Consider the following 21,217-nt stretch of genomic DNA (forward strand, 5'->3'; position numbering starts at 1 on the left):
GTCACCTGCCAAGTTTGGTTGTTTTATTGTTGCTACTTGCTGACAAACAATTCCCATGTGGGATGTAAGCCTTAAAACAAAACTGATGACTTTAATAGAAAATGTCTTTCAGTGATGGGACAATGGAATCTTCCATATACTGTACCTAGAACAGCCACGTGAATTGCTTGCTGCATTTCTTTGGCACTTTAGCGAAGGCAAAATGAGCTATAGGATGAGAGGCTGGCAGCCTGCCGCACTGGAAGGGCTCCATCCTTTAGCACTCTGATTGATCACGTTACAGTTAATTACATTTTGGCAAATTGCTCCCTTTCGAGGTTAGGCCGGTAAAGTTTATACTCAAACCACATATATCACTTTCTAGATTTCTCTTATCACTACTTTGTGTCACTTTTCTTCAGTGCACACCAGATGATGATAAACATTCTAACCCTTTATTCCCCCCAGTAGTTCATTTTTACCTCTTTATCCTTCTTTTGGCTGAGAATCTTGTGCGCCTCCTTGGCTTTTCATACCAATGAAGTATGACAGCTTCAATGAAGGAGAGCACAGCACTGAGTGTTTACCATATTTATCACTCTGCCTGACTATGCGTAACCGTCAGTATCTCAAAAGGAATCAGGCAAGGGGGAAATGACAGGGAAGAGCTAGGGGCAGGAAAATGACATTGGTGAGCAACAGCAGAAGTTTAACATGATTGTTCATCTGTCAGATAAGCTTCTATCCTGATAAACTGACATAATGCTGATAGGCAGGATTACACTGCAAGTTTAATGTGTGTAATGTAGTAGTCATCACTGGCAATAATGTATGAAAAGTCCAATGTTATAGCTTGGAATTGGTACTTCTTACTTCATAGTACTCCTTAAGGCATGCTACCAAGTTATTAAAATAATAATATAATAATAATAATAATAACACTCCAAAATATTGAATTTATCACCAAACTTGATGTGTGTAAAAAGTTTGTAAAAAATAAAAAAAAACCTCTAGAAAAGGTTAAATTTGAAAGTAAATTTGATGGCGAACCAAGTTTGAAGCAAAAATTGTACATTAAAAATTCACAGCTTACTTCCTGTACTTTTCAAGATATGGCTTCTGCAGAATTTTTTGTACTCGGGTTGCAACACGTGCCTCCCAATTTTCGTATCCCTACGACAGACCTCTGTAGGGAGTGCTACAGAATCTTTTTTTGTTTTTTTTGGCAACTTTAAAATACCTTTTTTTTTTCTCCAGGCCAAATGTGCGTTTTGCAATTTGGTGAGATTTCAGTTATGTTTAAGCTTTCAAAAATATGATTCATTGTGTGCGGGGTTGTGTTGCCGTAGACCTTGGTGAACCATTTTACTCCGGGCCCTTTGGACTGACGCTTTCTTTACATCACTGAGTACTCTATATATATATATATATATATATATATATATGTATAGATGTGTCGCACCTTCATTCATTTTAACCCAAGATCAAATCACTGGGGTCAGGACTTTTCTATCACTTGAAGTGAAAGCCTCAATACCCACTTGTCTCAACTATTTGTTCTAACAAGGAGGTCACAAAATGTTGACGCTTAGCAAGAAGACAGCAGAACCAAATGTCAGAACGAGAATGGCTTTGTACAGCAAATAGATTTAATATAGACAAGATAATGACTGTATGTGCCAGGAAGCACAGCACAGTAGTATCAATACCCCTGAGGGAAACTTCTTTACGGTGCTGGTCTTGCTCTCGACTTCACCTTTGAAGTGGCAAGCTTCAGCATAGCAATGAGTCCCTTTAAATTTGCATAACTTAAACAGAGGAAACGTTAGCTTTATGGTACTTAAAGGTGCTACTCTAGTATAAAATACATTTATCCCCTTAAGAATATACATCCATGAATATTTGATATCCACGATACAAAATGTCATGCAGGGACAGTCAGATAAGTTGTTTAATACAGTGAAATTGCTTGTGTGAAAATAATAAATACTGAGAATAAAAGACTGAAAGCCTTCATTGACATGTACCTGTATGTATAGCCTGCAGCTTGGGCTCTCACCTGTCAGACCCCACTACTTGTTCTCGCTCTCCATCACATGGGGCCAAAAACATACACATGACTGGCAAAAGGAGGGGCCAGACAAGGAAACGTTATTGTGGAAATGTCCTGGAGCCTGTCTTTGGGCAGTAGTTGGTGTTCAATCTGAACTGATTGCCAGCCAATCACAGGGTGCAAACCACAACAACAACAACCACTCACGCTCACCATCACATAGGTACAACTCAAAGTGTTCAATTAACATACCATGCCTGCTTTGGGGGATGTAGGAGGAAACCGGAATACCCGGAGAAAACACACACAGGCACGCGGAGAACATACAAACTCCACCCAGGAAGGCCGAAGCCCGGATTTGATCTCACGGCGTCTGCACTGGGAGGCGGACGTGCAAACCAGTCAGCCACTCAACCGTCAATGTCATAATTTGCGCGATCAATCAAAGACATCTTTGATCGGATCCGCGAAATAAGACATTAGAGCAAAAACAACCACATTCATTCCAGATTAGTTATTTGCTCCCTTTATTTATTTATTTATTTATTTATTTATTTATTTATTTATTTATTTATTTATTTATTAACATCTTTTTAATTCAAAATAGCCTCAACGTTAAATTCCGGCCACGCACATTCGAGTTGCATCTGTGATTGGCTGAATGTGCGCGGCCGGAAATATATGGCCATGGCTAACGCAGGCATTCATTCACCGTCGCTAAGAGTCGCTACAATGTGATAAATATCATTCATACTGTAGACAATATTTTGCTAAGAAAATAGAAAAAAACATTTTTGATCTTGTTTTCCCAGCTACAATCCATGGTGGTTCACTGTAGTAATACTGAAGGTTGGTAGAAAGATGCATTCTTTTGCAGTTCTGGCACCAGCACACACACTCCTCATTCATGCGTGTCAATCGCGCATGTGCAGATCTCCGCTTCCTTCTCCCGAGTTGCTCCTCAATTTTATGCTCCGATGGATGACAATAATTTAAGCTTCCTGATATGCAGTTGTACTTAATTGGACTGGCACAAGTTTCCGAGCAGCGTCAAGCTTACAAAATGACTCGGGCTATGGGAGCAGATTGGTTTCAGGTGACTGATCTTGTACAGTAATGTTTCAAGTGTCTTACAACAAGATTTTGCAACATGACACCAACAAGACTGTCAACACCAACAACATTCACATCGAAGGCAACTCTATTTCTAGTCGTTTTGATTTAATTCCCTCATATTTCTTATTTATGCTGCATAACACCCAACCTTATGTTTATTTTTCTTTTCTTTTTTTTTCTTTTTTTTAAAAATGATTTAAAACCATGATGACTATGTGATTAGAACTGCTAGAAGCTCCCCACGGTCCAGTTTTGAAACTGTTAATAATGATTATTAACAGGAGACATGTTGGTCCTTTCTTCTTCTTTCCTCTGTTTAAATTCAGCAAAGCTTTTGAGACGTTTGGTTTGAATTGCTCTCTGGAAATCATGCAACAGTGTCTCATTCGGGTTGAGGTCAGGACTCGGACTGGACCATTTCAGAAGACATATTTTCTTCTGTTGAAGTTATTCAGTTTTACTTAGCCCTTTGTATCAATGTCCTTTTGCATCGCCCATTGTTTGTTAAGCGTCAACTCGAAGCGAGAAGATCTAAGTTCTCCTGCAAAATGTACTGACAAACGTCGGAATTCCCTTTTCTGTCGGCAATTGCAATGCATCCAGGCTCTGTAATATCAAAGCAGCCCCAAAACTTGATGCTCCTCCAACATAGTTTAAAGTTGGAATGAAGTTTTAATGTTTTTTTTTTTGTTTTTTTTTTGCACACAGAATTGTGTTCGTAAAAAACAACTTTGGATTCATGTGTCCACACAATAATTTGTCAGTAGTGTCGTGAAACATTCAGGCACTATAGTGCAACCTTCAAACCTGTAGCAATGGTTTGATGGACAGCAGGTCTGGACAGGCCATCTTTCATACAGGGCAGATGGCCGGTGGGCTGGCGTCTTTTGGGGCCGATGCAGTGCTTTTAAATGATTATTTTCCTCCATTTTACCCCAAGATTGTCCGACAATTTAGAGGGACTAGTCCATCAATCCATTTGGAATATAGACAGCAAACTGAACCAACATCATTCAATATCAGTGGCAGAACTACAGTATGTGTTAGGCAGTAGTGGTCAAGAGTCAGGCCGGGCCGGCGGGCTTAAGTCAAAATGCCAAGTCCTATTTTTTTGTGTGCCAGTCGAGCTCTGACGGACTTTTACTTCTTCTGACATCTACTCTTGTTTGTCTTACTTATAGCATGTGAGACTAGAGTATTTTTCTTCAAGTCATTAAACATTCCTCACTGTTTTTTTTTTTGAAATCGTCTGTACAGAATGGCCACTTCTAAGAAGAGTATGAACAGTGCTGAACTATCTCTTTTTATAGATAGTCTGTCTTCCCATGGGCTGATGAATAGTAATGCTTTTAAAGATAATTTTGTGACTCTTTTCAGCTTCAAGCAAGTTTACAATTTCTAATTGTAGGTATTCTGAGAGTTATTTTGTGAGAGGGATGGTTCTCGCACAATATTTCTTGAGAATAGAAAACTCAAAACGAGCGTGTGTGTTTTTTTTCTTTTTACAGGGCTGTGCAGCCAACGAAAGCAAAGGTAAAGATAGAACTTTTCTGCTTCACATGTACAGGTGTGTGTACTAAATCTACAAGAATTAGTGTTTAAACTAACACTTCTGACAAAAAAGTTATTAATAAAACATGTCAATCTGTTACCTTTAAAACAACCTACATTTAACATTATTAACATTTTTTGGACAGTAAATGCTCAATGAGCTTGTCTTTGAAATAATTATCTTATCAGAAATTGTGCCAAATTGAAAAAGGAAATGAAAAGGAAAATGTGTCAATGGGATTTGTAGTTGTTGACATGGAAATCAAACCATCCGCACATCCATGCATGCATGCATCCATTATTTGTTACCATTTTGTGCAATCAAGAGTCAAATCTAATGCTTTAAGAATGTACTAGTACCAGGGCTGGACTGGCCATCTGTCATACAGGGCAGATGCCCGGTGGGCCAGCCTCTTTTGGGGCCGATGCAGTGCTTTTTAAGTGTTATTTTCCTACATTTTACCCCAAGAGACTTACCCACAATTTAGAAGGACCAGTCTGTTAATCTATTTCAAATATAGATATAGCAAACTGTAATATCATCAATAAACATCAGTGGCAGAAATACATGTTGGGCAAGAATCGTACTGGGCCGGGCCGGGTCAAAATGCCAGGGCCGATTTTTTTGGGCGCCAGTCCAGCCCTGACTACTACTACTACTACTACTACTACTACTACTACTACTACTACTACTACTACTACTGCAACAATACAATTTCTACTGCTACTATTAATAATAATGATGATGATGGTGATGATGATGATTATTATTGTTAATATTATTATTATTATTATCATCATCATCATCATCATCATCGTCATCATCATCATCATCATCATCATCATCAATCTTAATTCAATTATGTATCTTCTTCATGCCATTAAAGCCCCGTCCAGATGGAAGCAAAGCAACACACCATTGTTGTTGACAGACTGACGGTTCGCGCGCAGTCACGCGAGAATTGGCGCATACGTCATCAATCTGCGACAATGCGTCGTCATCGAGCTGCGACCATTACGTCATCACTGGAGGAGCATCCTGCATATGGTGTCCAGACGAATGCGTACGAGGCGCGTTTTGATATCTTTCCACTTTGGAGCCCGGTTTCAAAAGTGATCGGTTTCAAGCTCCGAAACTGCGCCATCGTGTGGATGAATGGCCTGAACGGTAAGAAACTTGAGAGGATACAATGAAACTGGCTTTCGTGTGGATGGGGCCTAAGACATGTCCTTGTAATACACAAAAACTTCACTCAGCGGATAAGCTCCTAGATTTCACAAAATGTGCAACAGAAGAATAGTGTAATAAGCCATTTAGTGTATCAGTTTCTATGTTTTGATAACGCGCCTCTGTTTAAAACCTCCCCACACTAGCTGCAATGAATAGATAATGGAGAACGTGGAACATTATTTTTTTCATGCTCTCGAAGCAACACAAAGATTGCCTACCTACGTTGATTTGATTTTGTTACCCATCAAAAGACAAAAAAAGTTAAAAGCCCTGAAAAATCTCATTACAAAGTCTATTTGCTTCATCTGTGTGGCTCAGTGAGGAAGTTGATTGCATTTTAGTAGTTCATTAATAACTGAGTATGTGAACAATGGCAAAGGGAAGGCTTCTTCATCTTGAACTCAAACTACTTGGGCCATTTGAGTCCCAGGAGCAACACAGTCTTTAAGAATTGTATCTTTTAAACATGTAGTTTTGTTGTTGTTTTCTTTTTTGCTGTATTTCATTGCAAGTACAACTGTCTGTTCCACTTAACAGTTTTTACCTGAGTTTGGGCAGTAGAAGGCCTCCAAACTAAGGCCCCGTCCACACAAAAGCCAGTTTCAATCATACCTTACAAGTTTCTTACCGCTTAGGCTGTTTGTCCACATGATGGCGCGGTTCCGGAGCTTGAAACCGATCACTTTTGAAACCGGGCTCCAGAGTAGAAAGATTTCAAAACGCTTCCTGTAAGCGTCCGTCTGGACACCATATGCAGGATACTCCTCCAGAGATGACGTAATGGTGGCAGCTCGATGACGACGCATTGTTGCAGATTGATGACGTATGCGTCAATTCTCGTGTGACTGCGCTCGAAGTCTGCCCAGTCTGTCAACAACAATGGCGGATAGCCGTGTTGTAGTCGTTTTGCGCCGCCTCCTTAGCTTTTGCAGCAAAATATTTAGCTTCTTTATTCCCACGTTCAACAAGGGGTGTTGTACTTGAATCACACGCCATTGTCACTTCTCCTGTGTTCGTCTTTTTCCTGTTGTTTTGATACATGCAAAGCCCTGTTTGTTCTGTAGATTGCAATAAAGTTAGAAAAAAAAGTGTTCGTCTTCTTCGCTGATTTTTCTTTTACACTTTCCGTTAACTCCCTGTGGCTGCGCTACAGCCTCACTCCAGATTTATACATTACAGTCGTTAAACGTTCTCAGAGTCTTATTTTGGACACCAACAAGTTTTGAAATGCTTCTGTGTGTACGAGGCAATTGGAGACCACCTTGCACCCCTGATTGAGCATTTATGTGTACCTCCCCAGTTGTGAGCGCCACATCTGTCTGCCTGTGGACTATATTACAGTACCCTTCTAGGAGGAAGCATTAAAACATATGCACTCACATGAATTCGACCAGATTGCACACACGGAATAAAAAATTGCATACGCGACCATTTTGGTCACAGTTTTGTCCCCTGAGTAGGTGTGCCTGCTGTGGTAGCTCAGGAAGGTCAAATTAAAGGCTAAAGGCAAAAATAATAATAATAAAACAAGTAGAAAATACGTTTTCCACAGCCCAATAAGTTAGCATGACAAAAATTAGAGGGGACTGGATTGTCCACGTTTACGACTAATTAGTCTAATAATGACTCAATTACTCCTCATTGTTCAGTCAAGGTATTTGTGTCTATGGTTGGACTTTTACAAATTACTCGCACATTTACAAATTTTGGGACTTTTAAAGGTCATCTTTAGTTACCGTGTCACTGCCCGTCTATCAAGACCTAAGTCATATACTGATCAGCCAGCTGACCTCCCATATTGTTTCATCATTTGCTTCCTGTCTACCTGAAGGGTAATTTTTACAGTGAGTCTCCTCAGGCCATCATAAAACTGCACTAGACACCCCCCCTCCTTCAACACACACATATCCCAATCATGCCCAGCTTGAGAGCCTTGAACGGGTTCCAAACATATGCAAGGGGCACATTAGCAGTCTGGCGGGAACTAACACCTTCCCACAAGAGCTGGCACTCTTTGGACAAGCTGGAAATCTCAAAGTGGGCTTACTCTAATCCAGTCACAGTCATTCATTCTTTTTCTTAGTTCTCGTCACCCACTAGGGACACAAAATGGCTATAAAATGTGTTCATATCAATTAACGACGGGAGGGGCTAAGATGATTTAAAAAAGTCACAAACTGTGATGCAGTCACTACAAAGTACCAAAACAATATATAATTTATTGTTGCATCATTATGGTCTTACCTGCGTATGGGACGGGGGCATCCTTGTCCAGAGCCACCAAAGGAGGATCAAGCAGAACAACGTCAGTGTTTTCGGTGATTACCCCATGATATGACGTCTCAATCCATGGTTTGTGTTTATTCACTGTGGGAGACAAGGTATAAAATGAGTGATGTATTGCTACAGGAAAAAAGAAATAGCAAGACTTCACAGGCGGGGAGACGTGTTCACATCTTCCATGTAAATGTCAAAGAAGAGCAACACTGACCTGCACACAACAACAAATGATGCAAGCCTCAGCAAACATTCAGGAGTGTATTTATTTTTAATTATAGACTCACTTTCAGCAGGACTTCTCATTTTCCTAATCCCCATTCAAACTACTTTCGCTTGCATGTTCTTTTTCCTCCTGTCATCCTGCCGAATTCGAAGCAATGGGTCTTGCTTTATCAATTACTACCTACTGCACTGCCAGCAGAGCTCTATTGGAGGCAATGTCAAAACAAGGGTCCTGTGCTTAGGGCACAGTTAAGAACACTAATTGAGTAAAAGTAACCTGGATTGAGTGGCAATGTTCTGAACCACGTACATGTGATCCATTATAAAAACAGACAAAATTGAATGAAACAACCAAAACACATTTCTGCAAATGGTCATTAATTTTATTACTACATTACTTACTTCTAATGTTGTATTGCAAATCATCAAACATAACTGAGATATGGATGTTCGAATCGATTGAAAAAAAGTCTAACGTAAAAACCTTTTAAAGGGGAAGTCAACCTAAACATTTCTTGACAATAATATGTTATATGTGATCTCACTAGTCTAAACATGACATTCTGATTAATATTACTTTTGTGAAATATGAGTTATGAAACAAAAGCCAGCCGTTTTTATCCATCTCAGGCCATTTTGTCACTCAGCGCTCAGGCAACAACCAATCACACTTCACCTGTATTCTGAAGCTGAGCTGTGATTGGTTGTTACCTGAGACCTGAGCAACTGTGATGTCATTTTCACTCGACAGCAAGTGGTAAAATGGCCGCCTCGTGATACTGATAATCACTGCTGGATTTTTCTTCTTAACTCATAACCCACTAACACAATATTAACCAGAATACAATATTTAGACTAGTGGGGCTGCATAGAACATATTATTGTCAAGTTTTTGTTTATTTGTATTTTATTTTTGGGGGGAGGGGGGGTGGGGGTTGGCTTCCCCTTATTGATAGTTGAGTTTGTTGATATTTGTTGCCACTGTACTTTTAATGGACAGGTGTCCTAATATTTTGTCCATATAGTTTACTAGCTATTATTGTTATGAGTGTGGTATCAAAAAATACAATTTAATGATGTTATTTATTTTTTACCGTAAAAACATTAGTATCATGATTCAAAGTAAGTTTCTGCCTGAAAATCATTGCTAATTAGACAGCCCGGATAGAAACATGACATGATACTGTGTTATCATTGAATGAATATGCATGAGTTTGTGAGAAAAAGTGGTACAATGACCCTTTATTTGAATAATTATCGAATCCAAGCCTTGGCATTTAGGGATCAATTAACTTGGTGCTTCTGTGCATTTCATTTGAGGGCAATTGTTATGCCTCATTGCTGCCAAAACTGCCAGTAACACAAAACAGTTAAGTGGCAGCCTTAGGTAGTATTTTGTGCAACTTGATAATAATAACTATAAGACATGTGGATTTGATCACAATGTGTGACACCTCATTTGGACTCTGGGGCTTTTGTGGACTTTACTTGTGTCATAGCTAAATAAAGCCCTGCTGACATTTGAATTATCCATCCGTCCATCCATCTATTTGCTACCGCTTATCCGGTGTCGGGTTGCGGGGGCAGCAGCTTTAGGAGAGAAGCCCATACTTCCCTCTCCCCAGCCACTTCGACCAGGTCTTCCAACAATATCCTAAGGCGTTTCCAGGCCAGCCGGGTACGCTCTCCAGTGTGTCCTGGGTCGTCCCGGGGCCTCCCGCCGGTAGGACATGCCCGGAACACCTCTCCAGGGAGGCGTCCAGGAGGCATCCGAACCAGATGCCCGAGCCACCTCAACTGGCTCCTCTCAACGTGGAGGAGTAGCGGCTCGACCCTGAGTCCCTCCCGTATGTATGAGCTTCTCACCCTATCTCTAAGGGAGAGCCCAAACACCCTGCGGAGGAAACTCATTTTGTCTGCTTGCAACCGCGATCTTGAATTATTCCTGACCTAATAATTAGTTCTTCAATCCATGCTTATTTTAAGACTGTCTGAATTTTTTGTCAACAACATTCCTTAGATTGTCAATGCACTTCAAGTTACTCAACACTGATGGTATGCTCGAAGAGAGTTTATCCAGTCCTAAAATACATACATCAAAAATGTGGCAGAAAAGTGAAGTACAATATACATTTGAGATAACATCACTCTAAATGTTGACATTGTTCTCGGCCAGGTGGCAGTTGTGACAGGTTAACGATGGCTCAAGTTCAGATCTAACCCCAGTGTGTCGATATTTCCCCACATCAGTAGTGATTTGCTCACATTCAGTCATCTCTGCAGTGCCTCAGTTGGGTATCACCTTTATTCCGTACCAGACAAGAAATACAAAATCTAAGCTATCTGAGCAGAATGGGATCATTGGATTGACACCATGGGACATACCGCTGGAGTTCACCGATATTATCCGCTTTGGTTGCAAATAATTCAGTCCAGGTTGTGGAAGATAAGAAAGGGGTTTACAAATGAAAATGCCAACCCATCAGCTCCATGATTCCCTGGGGAAGCATTTCAACCTCTTGCCTTGCCCGAATCTGAGCTGCAGCTTGACACTTAGGATGGGTTCACAGATTGCTGTCTCGGTTGGATTCCGAACAGAGCACCAATGTGTTGAAGATTGATCCCAACTGAACTTTTAGTCATTGTTCACTGACATGTCTACAAATGACCCCCACAATTATTGGATTTGATGTTTCCTTAATCAATCACTGAAAGTAGCATCAGTGTAGCACAAATGCTTAAAATGGGTTGTTGCAACAGTAGCTATTCATCGCTAACCAGCAGTCCTTAGATGACTGTGTAAGCACCCAATAAAGCACAAGAGAAACAAGAAAGAAAATGATTCATCTTGACTAAAGAATCAGTGAAGACATCCAGCAGGAAAACATCAAGCATTTCTTTGTAAATGACTCACTTCAATGGGAATATTTGTCTTTTTGACATTTTGATTGAACCGGGCAGTACTCATCTACACTGCAGCCTTGAGGCTCCAGAAACTGCTAATAGGATATACAGTACAGTATGCTTATAGATTGGGCCAAAAGAAAAAACACACCTCAGCTGTCCTCCATGTGACCCCAATTTTCAGAAGCAAACAACATTCGTTGGCACCTAAAAGAAACCAGTAAATGGCATGCGGTAACAACTTGTTGTGAATGGAAAGAGGGAACGTTTCCTTAGGCCTTTGATGAAAATTATGTCGCAGTCACTGGAATAAAACACACCATTCTGATATTCATCCGATGATAATTGAATGACTGTGACCAAACAACATTTGTTGTGTTTACTTTAAAACCAAAGCACAGTTTTCAATACCATGACCTTCCACATAGAGAAAAAGCAAAAGGCAAAACCGCTACACATTGTAAAAACTTATCAATAAACTTTTTCTATCTTTGCCTCTCACAAACACAAAATCATTTGAGAGTCTCAAGGCAAACTCAGTCAATGGTTTCTCCACAATTGTGTACTGCAAACATTTGGAATATTAATACTTACCAATTTACATTTTTTTTTGTTGATGGTAACTAAGTTACCATTACCATCAACAAAAAAATAAATTAATGTGAGATGTATTTTTTTCCCTATTTCTTGAGCTAGATAACATACTTAAAATCATTTTTGGAAATTACTATTTTACATGTGAGTCATATTGACATTGTTTCTCCAATTTCTGCTTCATGTTCCTCACAACAAGCCAAGCCAATAAGATTAGCTTCAATACCCAAATCATGCACCCTTAAAAATGATGGGTCAATATTTGGACTGACCCCCTAACTTTGGTCAATTTGACCCAACTTTGGGTTGTTTTGTACAAATAACCAATTTTTTGGGAGTTGTTTTATCTTTTGTTTTTATGATCAAGAATTTTGTTATTTACTTAAATTCTGTTTATTCTATATAAAATATGTATTGTTGGGGAAAAAATCCTAATGGAAAAATGGCTTTAATTACATGCAATTTTAAGGAGAAAAATGCTATCTTGTTTTATATAGGTATTTCTTTAAAAATATTACCCATTGATTTTTGGGGAAATTGTATGTAAGAAGATATCAAAAATTTATAAAAAATGCAAACTTTATTTAATGGAAATCGCGAGTTTGCCTAATGTTAAACATACATATTGTACATACACAAAAACATACATGACTTACTTTCTGTTTGTATTCAATGATAGCCTCTACTACTGCACCACTACTGCATATGCCCTGCAGCACTTATTAAATTGTGTGCAAACCAGAGAAAACAGAGGTTTTACTTATCTTACACACCTTCTAAAAGTATGTATTCTCGCAAATGAGTTGAGTTAAAGGCCACTGAACCATTTTTGTTGCTCAATTAAATCCAGCCACAGGGGTTGTGCCAAACAGTTATTAAGCCAGTACATGCTAATATAATCAGGTAGTGTGACAGATGAAAGGTAAATGTTGGAGCTCAGATGCCCTCCGCTGCCAGTCAGCATGACTATCTCCCCTTGCCATTTCCTTACCAATTAAGCTGTGAGCCATGGATTTGACTGGAGGCTCAGGAGGGCATGGCAGAGGTGCTATGACGGCGGATTAATCTCTGACCCAGCCCACAATGTGCCACCATAACTGTGCTGCTGGGCACCAGCTCCACAGTGGTGTGTGTTGCAATCTGAACACGCACCAGGGGGGCAACGGATGAAGAGAAACAGTTGTAATTAAAAAAGAAAAAAAATCTGTAGGAAATTAAACCCAGATTGATAAGGTCAACAAAGGAGCTTTGAAGTGTACATCATCTTAATGAAAAGTAAACACAGAAGAGACAGTAAGTCGTAGCAACAACAACAACAAACATGTAATTACAGTGACAAAAAGATGGCATCTCAAAGATGTCCATCAATAAGCCACACCAAATTATTGACATTCAGGCTTTTTATAAAATCACAGGATGTGACTTGCTCCTCATCTCCTCAACCATTTCAACAATCCACGCCTGCTTTGAACCTTGAAGATTTTTTTTTATAGACGCTAATCATCTTTGCACTCTGGCTTCTTAGTGTGAACTGACATGATCCAGGAAATAACTTGATTCATAAGCCTCAAAGCTGATTTTGCAGAACAGTGTTCAATATGCTATCATTTATTTTGGATTGATGGACCCATTATGATTGATTGATTGAAACATATACACAAGAAAAAATGCATAGAACAGAAATATAAAAATGCTGTAATAAGTTACTATCTTAGGCACAGTTTAAACTCAGACCCGCGTCTCCACGGGTTGGCCTTAAGTGGTCGTGCCCACCCACCAAGATGCATGTGCCACCCCACTAGAGGCAAACATAGCTAAGAAAAAAAAATATATATATATTTTTTTACATTTAAACTTTGAGTTGTTTTAAATAATTAAAATATAAAATATTAAATAAATAATTGTGTGGTTTTGTTTATAACAGCTTATAACATCCTTATAAAAAATAATAAGAATGAAAATAGTGTATATACGACAAATACGTCACAGGAGCACACTTTTTTCAAAGTAAATTTGCAAGTTTTTTTTGTGTGGCATTGTATAATGTGACATAACCGGGGCTGGACTGGCACAAATAATCGACCCTGGCATTTTGACTGAGCCCCGCCGGCCCAGCCACAGATTGGTTCAGTTTGCTCTCTATATTGTAAATTTCATTAAGGGGCTACTCCCTCTGAATTATGGGCCGGATGGAGGTAAATAATAATTGAATAGCACTGCATCTGCCCCAAAAGACACCGGCCCAACAGGCATCTGCCCTGTATGCCAGATCTCCAGTCCAGCCTTTGGAATAACATGGTCAGCAAAACCTCTTTATAAACAATGAGGGTTGTGGTAGACTGGCATATGGAACTGTCTATAAGCATATGAGGACATCTGTATTTATGCCCATATCAACCACTAAAAAATCACAACAATCACCCCAATATTTTGCATTTTATGGATGAAACGTTACCTCACTTAATGCAAGATTTAACAGAAATGTTTGTATTTAAGCGGTTCAGATAATGGATGGTTGGATGATTTAAAAAAAATAAACAGAATACAATATTCACAATAAGGCCCATACCTGGGCAAAAATGAGGCAACATGGGAAAAATATTCAAATTTTTTTTAATTAGAATTCTCCCTCTACTAAAATTAAACAAGCAATACACAATACAGAGCAGTCATTTTTACTGTCTATAAACTCACTGCCCATTCATCTATTCCAGCATCCTAGAGTGCTTGGACCTCAGAGGGGTGGTGACAGATGCTCGATTGTTCGTCTCACAAAGTAGTAGATTACTATGCTGTACCTTCAATATATCCACTTCTCGTTTACACTTGTCTGCAGTCTGCCTCGGAAACCAAGGCGTTGTGTTTTCCTATTGTAACAAGAGCTAGAAAACTTGGAGGTAAGTTTTCCTTTCCCCAATTTTTACATGCACCAAATGTTGATTAAGTAGCTCCTACATGATAAATACCCAAAATACTTTGTATAAGAAAAGCCTCAATATATTATACACGCCATCTTTAATGCAACCAATGTAATACACATAAATAAATGCCTCAGTCCAAGTAGTCTTAATTTAAGAAGTCAGCTTCATTGACCAAGGTCACAAGATCAAAATTTGAACACTACATGGTGGCTAACCACTGTTCTTCAAGGATAGGATAAATATAGACAACAAATTTAGCTATATATTGCACATGTAACAAATGAAGTTGCATTTATGATGACCTTTATATCACTATAAGAGCAGAGTTGGTTCTTCAGCAAGTGAATAATGCATTTTTGAATTCTTGTCTGCTGATGATGTGCAGCCCTGCAGGTAGGCAACATTGTTTATGTCTGTATGTGTTTGAAGATGGTCAGCACAGCGCCTTTAGACAATCTTGTTAAAATGTTGTTGCAGACCTATGAAAACACAGTGGGACCTTGCAAAGCAAATCAAACACAACTCAATACAGAATGATAGTTTTGGGCTAGACAGGCGATCAGAAAACACTGAGAGGAAGGAAGCAAGTCCTACCCCACATATAAAAACCTTTTCTTTCTTTTTCTTTTTTTACTTCAGTGAACAATGCAATTTTGGTTTTGGCATTTGTCTCCCTCCAACCTCGCAGCATTGTCGCTGCAGCATGATGATAAAGCCCATGACAAAGGTCAGACATTCACCATGAGCTTCTTGTCCATGCCTCCTTGGCCAGAGTGCAACCCTTGTGACAGGAAAAAACAACAACAATACAACAAAATACACCTCATTCAAATTTGCCTCTGAGCTGTTCGTGATGTTACTGCATGAGAATCTACTTTCAGATGGGGACTTTTAAACCTTGGGAGATAGCGAAAAGGCTGACTGCACAATTACTCTGCTGATCCGCTGCAACAAGCCCCCAGGAGATGTATGAGAAAAACAAGGAGAAGTAAATATAGTGCAGTTGTGTGGGATGGATATAAAAATATCGCTAAAACAAACAAAACCTCTAAAAGCATTGCCCAAAATGAACCAAAGTGAATGTGTAAGCCGGAAATACACTTTGGATGCCATTAACGCCAGCTGCCATGACCCCTCTTTATCAAAATTACTTCACAGTCAAAAATGTTCCCAGTGTGTGTCATTTTGAGCCCTCATTATAGTCCATTATTGTATGTATAATTTTTGATATGGCATTTTCAGCTTCCTGCTTTTCTCACCCGCACATGCACTATAATGCATACACCTACAGTACATTTACAAGTACTGACAGGTGTGGGGAGTAACAAGAGTTCAAGATGTTGAGTCGTACACATTACATACACAAATATGTTGCAATTTCCTAAAAAAATAACACCATATTAGTTTCCCATTATCCGTATTAAGTAAAAAATATGTTATTTATAAACATTCTGAAGATATTCTGATATTGTATTTCTATCTTGCCTTTGTGAAAGCCTGAGCATCATTCCAAAGTCAGAATATAACAAAAGAGCAAGAAAGTGGGGTTTACAATTAAAAAAAAAACCTAGACTGGTGGAGCCACCTGCTGGCAGGAGCTGAACCGCGCTATAGAATAAGCAGTTGCTAACCGGCGTCAAGCTATTCTCCCACAAACACGCAAATTGTGGTCGAAATCATCCGTTTTGTTCGATTGTGCTGCTATGGTTATATAGATAGATATTACACAGTTGAATTTAGTAACTGACCAACCACGCGGCGTCCGCATTGCCGACAGCGCGCACCTTGAGAGCGGGCTACCAGTGGGCAGAGGCTCGCCCCGGTGTTCGCTGTGGCAAGCCCGAATAGATGACCTGTTCCCGGTGAACGCCTCCCTCTGAGTCTGGAGCTCATTACGTTCCAAGTTCTTCCCGTGGCCTCGCCCCAAGTGGCTCGGGATGGCGGCTTGTGCTGCTCTGGAGCTCCAAGCAGGGTAGCAGGAGCCGGGGGCTGGCCCGGGATACGCGCACGGTCTGCGCAAAAAGACTTGGCGGACGAGCAAACGCTGTCGTAAACAACAGTGTTTTCTACTTCCTTATTCTTTGCTGTCATTTATTTTGTTAAGTTTATGTAGATACATTCACCCCAAACTGCCGAAGTCGTTTATTGACAAAATAAATAAAAAAATTTTTTTACTTATAATGGGGTAAAGTGTTGTTCATATGCCGTAGACGCACTTCACTGCCTCCTATAGCCTGGGAGAATATCGACCACAGCGGGGAAAACTGCGCTGTGTGATGAAGGCAGCAAAACGTGTGCTCGCAGGTGTGCACCGTCAAGCAAACCCTTCGAAAGTGGAGGGGAAGGATCGTGGTCTTCACGAAAGAGCTTCATAGGCAACGGTAATATTCCGTCTTGCACATGTATATCATGTCCTTTTCATCAAAGTGAGTGTCAGTGGTATTGGACGTAAAGTTGACGGATATGCTAGTTTTCCCCCGTGTCGCCATTGTAGTCCATTTATGCAGCACCGCTACTTGCCTGCCAGAGGGGGGCGTGTTTAGGATATAGTCACACTCTCTATATGTATTTTAGCCGTAGATAAATGAAAATGGCCTCCGTTTTCAAAGACATTATGATGTCATTGAATGATATGTAAATAAATAATTACCCTAGAACACAAGATTATTTAGGGGATTTGTTCTAAAGCTATTTTCATCATCTTCAGATTGTTTAATATTGTGTAATAATAACAGTCGAAGTTGGGACATACATTCGGCACATTTTAATGCGACCATAATTTTTAATTCCAGAACTATAAAATCAGTGCCAATGTATGAATTGTGGTCTTCTTCGCCCACATTCCCAGACGTCCATGGAAACAATATTGCATTGGTCGTCATCACCGGCCTTCCATCATCAAAAAGGTGGCACTGTCATCCTCACTGTTGTGGACAGATTTTGGAAGGCTGTCCACTTTTGAGGACTTCCCATCTGCCACTAACCCTATTGACCTATTGGTCCTATTTTCAACTGCATAGCATTCCGAGCCTTCCTCTATGTGTATGTGCGTGTGTGTTTGATGGTACTGTTGTTCTACCGAATTCACAGCAGCCTGTTGAGCCGGTCTTGGACTTCACCACGTCAACAGATCAATAATGCTCATTGTCGAGTTTCTGTTGTGTTCAGTCCACATATTAAATTCCTGTTTGTGTCCTGCTTCTGACCTGTCTTCTGTTCCCACAGTCCTTCAAACCTCCTCGGCCCCGAAGACTTTTCCTCCAGCCACAGCCACAACCAAAAAAATATCTTTGCATCATAACATGCTGTGCTCTCTCTGACCCGGTAATTCTCATGATCAGAATGCTAATAAATGTTCAAGCGGATTTTAAATGTCTTTGTTTGTTTCCATTACAATGTGTTCATGAAATAAAAACACTGCATGAAGTTTAATAGATTCATCCAAATACCTGCTCGCTGTGCATTGTGTTGTGCCCACTGTGAAAAGACACCTATAATGCGTTTTATAACAATTGGCATTTCAAAGCACTGAGAGAACAGCATGCCATCCAAATGCAGGCGCATTATACCTCTGACCTTTCTGTCGTGCTAAGCTTTAACATGGACCTATGCATTTTTATCAGTTAAGCTAGCAAATAAAAAGCCAGAACTATAGGATATAGAGGTATCTGAAAAGGGAGACTTTGCATGGTGATCTGGAACTTGTGCAAAATTAAAGACATTCAGCTGCAGCTACCAGAGAACAGTTAGTCCTTGCGCAATTGATGGCTTAAAAAAATACAACAACCAACCAACTATCCTAATGTTACTATTTAGAACATTGCAGCGCTTACACACACTTGCACTGTCCAATGATGAGACATAGTGCACAATCAACGTTGATTGTGTTTACTATGTAGAGTAGTTTATTTGGCCTAACCACTTTGGTTTCCCATCATGCTTTCGGCTTGTTAAAAATGTGTGTTTACTGCTTGTGGTAATTAGCCAAGGAAGATGGCTACAATTAGGAATGAACTCCATAATGTTATTGCAGTCTTCTAAGCTCCAAATAAGTGTTATGAATGGCTTCACTTTGGGGTGCACCCATCTCAGCCTGACTTCATTTATTTTGCATGGACAATGACAGGTCAACAAAGGCAATTACAGCAGCTGGCTTTAAGAGTTCCATTTTCACCACAAAGAAGAGTAATTTCATTCAAATAGCCCTCATTATTGAGCATGAATTTTCCGATCAATTTGAAATATTGTTCAGGTTGAATACCTCTATTCATTTGCCTTCAAAGCAATCTGACAGTATTCAGCGCCGCCACTGACAGAACACAGAAAAAAGCAATTTTAAGTGAGGGCAATTGGGCAAGTTTTAATCATAATAATACATCTGACTACTGTATTAGCATTTCACATTTCAGACAGTTGTGAATGTTTCACATTAGTGGTTCTAAACTGTGTACATAGTCAAAAGCACATAACTAAATCACATATAGGGCTCTATTTTTGTTCAACGAAAATTGAGATGCGCCACTTCTTACGACGACAACAGCAGTTAAAAATTGCACTTTATTTGAAGTAAAATAAAATTGCTGCACACTGAATTTAAAATTAAGTTTGAATAACGAGGCCTTCTTAAAATAATCACCTAAGTCATTTTTTTCTGATTTTTCAGGAAACACAAAAAAATTTAACCATTTGCATTGTAAGGAGATGATAAGCTATTGTATAGCTAAAAACTTCACTGCAATGCATTATTTTATTTTGTTTATTATATTATTTTGTTGTAAATTATAATTGTATTTAGTGATTCTTCTGTGTACTGCTAGAAAACCCGTGTACTGCTTGTGGTTCTTTTACCACATCATTAAAAAATGTCATAGTTGTAAATACAAGAGGGGCAGCAGTTGCAGGAAGCTGAGAACATATGTATTACCTAGAATAGCTTTTTCCTGCTTGTCAACTGTAAATGTGTTGTCAAGAATATGAAAAATTGAAGTGGAAAGAAGTTATTATTATAATCGGCTCAAATGATATTGGCTATGAAAAATTACTTTAATCTTGAGTTGATGCATGGTGAAGGAAAGCCTCGTATGGAACAAACTAGCACCTGACATTTGCTTGGCTTGTGAGGAAAAACTGAGGCAGGCATTACTGTCTGACCACTGACAGACGAGCATTCCAAGTCATTCGATTACGCGTCTGAAGCAGTGCAGGAAAGGAAAAAAAAACAAGACTTAAAGAAAAGGTAAACAACAGAACTAGAACTAGAACAGCATCTTAGCTCTATTAACCCTTTAAAGCCGGAAGCGTATTGCCGCCTTTCTACCACTAGAGCCGGGAGTGCTCTTCTACCTCTAGCTGGGAGAGCGGATTCATCATTTTGTTTTGTTTTGACTAATTCTTGGTATTTTAGTTGATTAAAAAGGTTTTGCCAGGCGTTTTAGGCCTTAATGGGTTAAAGTGTTTTACATCAATCCCTCCGTTATTGAGAACATTTCAACTGCTACCTAGATCGACATGTGGAAGAAGCAGCTTTGAGAAATAAGAAACATAGCAAGAGCTGCATGAAACATAACATGAAAACATTGTTGTCATCCAAGTGTTTACTGTCTCCTCGATAATGAGAAAGAGCACCATGAGCCAAACTGATGACCTTCTGAGATACAAGAGGAAGTCCTTGGGCACTGCAACAGTATCAATCATAAACTGCAATAAAATGACATAGCCCATTCAACTGTACAGGCAACTCTTTTAGCATTTGGTCCCAAGCAGAACTCTGACGAGTTCACATGGAGTAGCATGACCCTGGTTTAGTATCAGACTCCTGCAGTACTCCATCAGTATTCCAGGTGAGGCCTGTTCCCTATGAATATCTGACATGATTACCAACTTGCCAACAAGAGCAACAGTGACACTGGCTGCAGCTCAAAGGCCCCAAAGCATCAAAAGGAATAACGTGCTGCTGCAATGGAAGCTGAAGGATATACTCAGGAAAAGCCGAGTCAGGATTCAAACCTCTCCCAGTGCATATTATTTTTAGCTGACTTAAAATTAAATGAAACACACATAAGCTTTGATTGGATGCAAATAACAAAAGGGACTATAATATAGTGACAGCTTGTAAGGATTTATCAAGAGTGAATAAATACATTTCTGGGTTTGCATCACAGTGGCTGGCGTAGTCATCAATCACATTTAAGCTGCTCTGTTAGCCAGTGCAGGTCATTCTTGTTAATAGAAACAATGATCAAAGTCAGCCACTTGCGTATTCCAACGCAGCACCTTTCATCTGTAAAAAATGATAAATATCAGCTTGGTGGCCCTGGTTACAAGCGAGCAGCTTGGCCTCTTCTTTGTAATTTATTCAGGCAAATA

The 21,217-nt window shown here is 39.6% G+C and overlaps 1 protein-coding gene across 1 annotated transcript in view; it reads right to left on the minus strand.

The window, feature by feature from the left end:
• Nucleotides 1-21,217, minus strand: part of LOC144052267 (calsyntenin-2-like) — a 223,643-nt gene that overhangs the window by 121,395 nt on the left and 81,031 nt on the right. The window contains exon 2 of the mRNA XM_077566194.1: nt 8,175-8,297. Within this exon, the coding sequence (XP_077422320.1) occupies nt 8,175-8,297 (123 nt within the window). The remainder of the gene's footprint in view (nt 1-8,174; nt 8,298-21,217) is intronic.

This window comes from Vanacampus margaritifer, chromosome 5 (genome assembly GCF_051991255.1).
Source record: "Vanacampus margaritifer isolate UIUO_Vmar chromosome 5, RoL_Vmar_1.0, whole genome shotgun sequence".
Lineage (NCBI taxonomy): Eukaryota > Metazoa > Chordata > Actinopteri > Syngnathiformes > Syngnathidae > Vanacampus > Vanacampus margaritifer.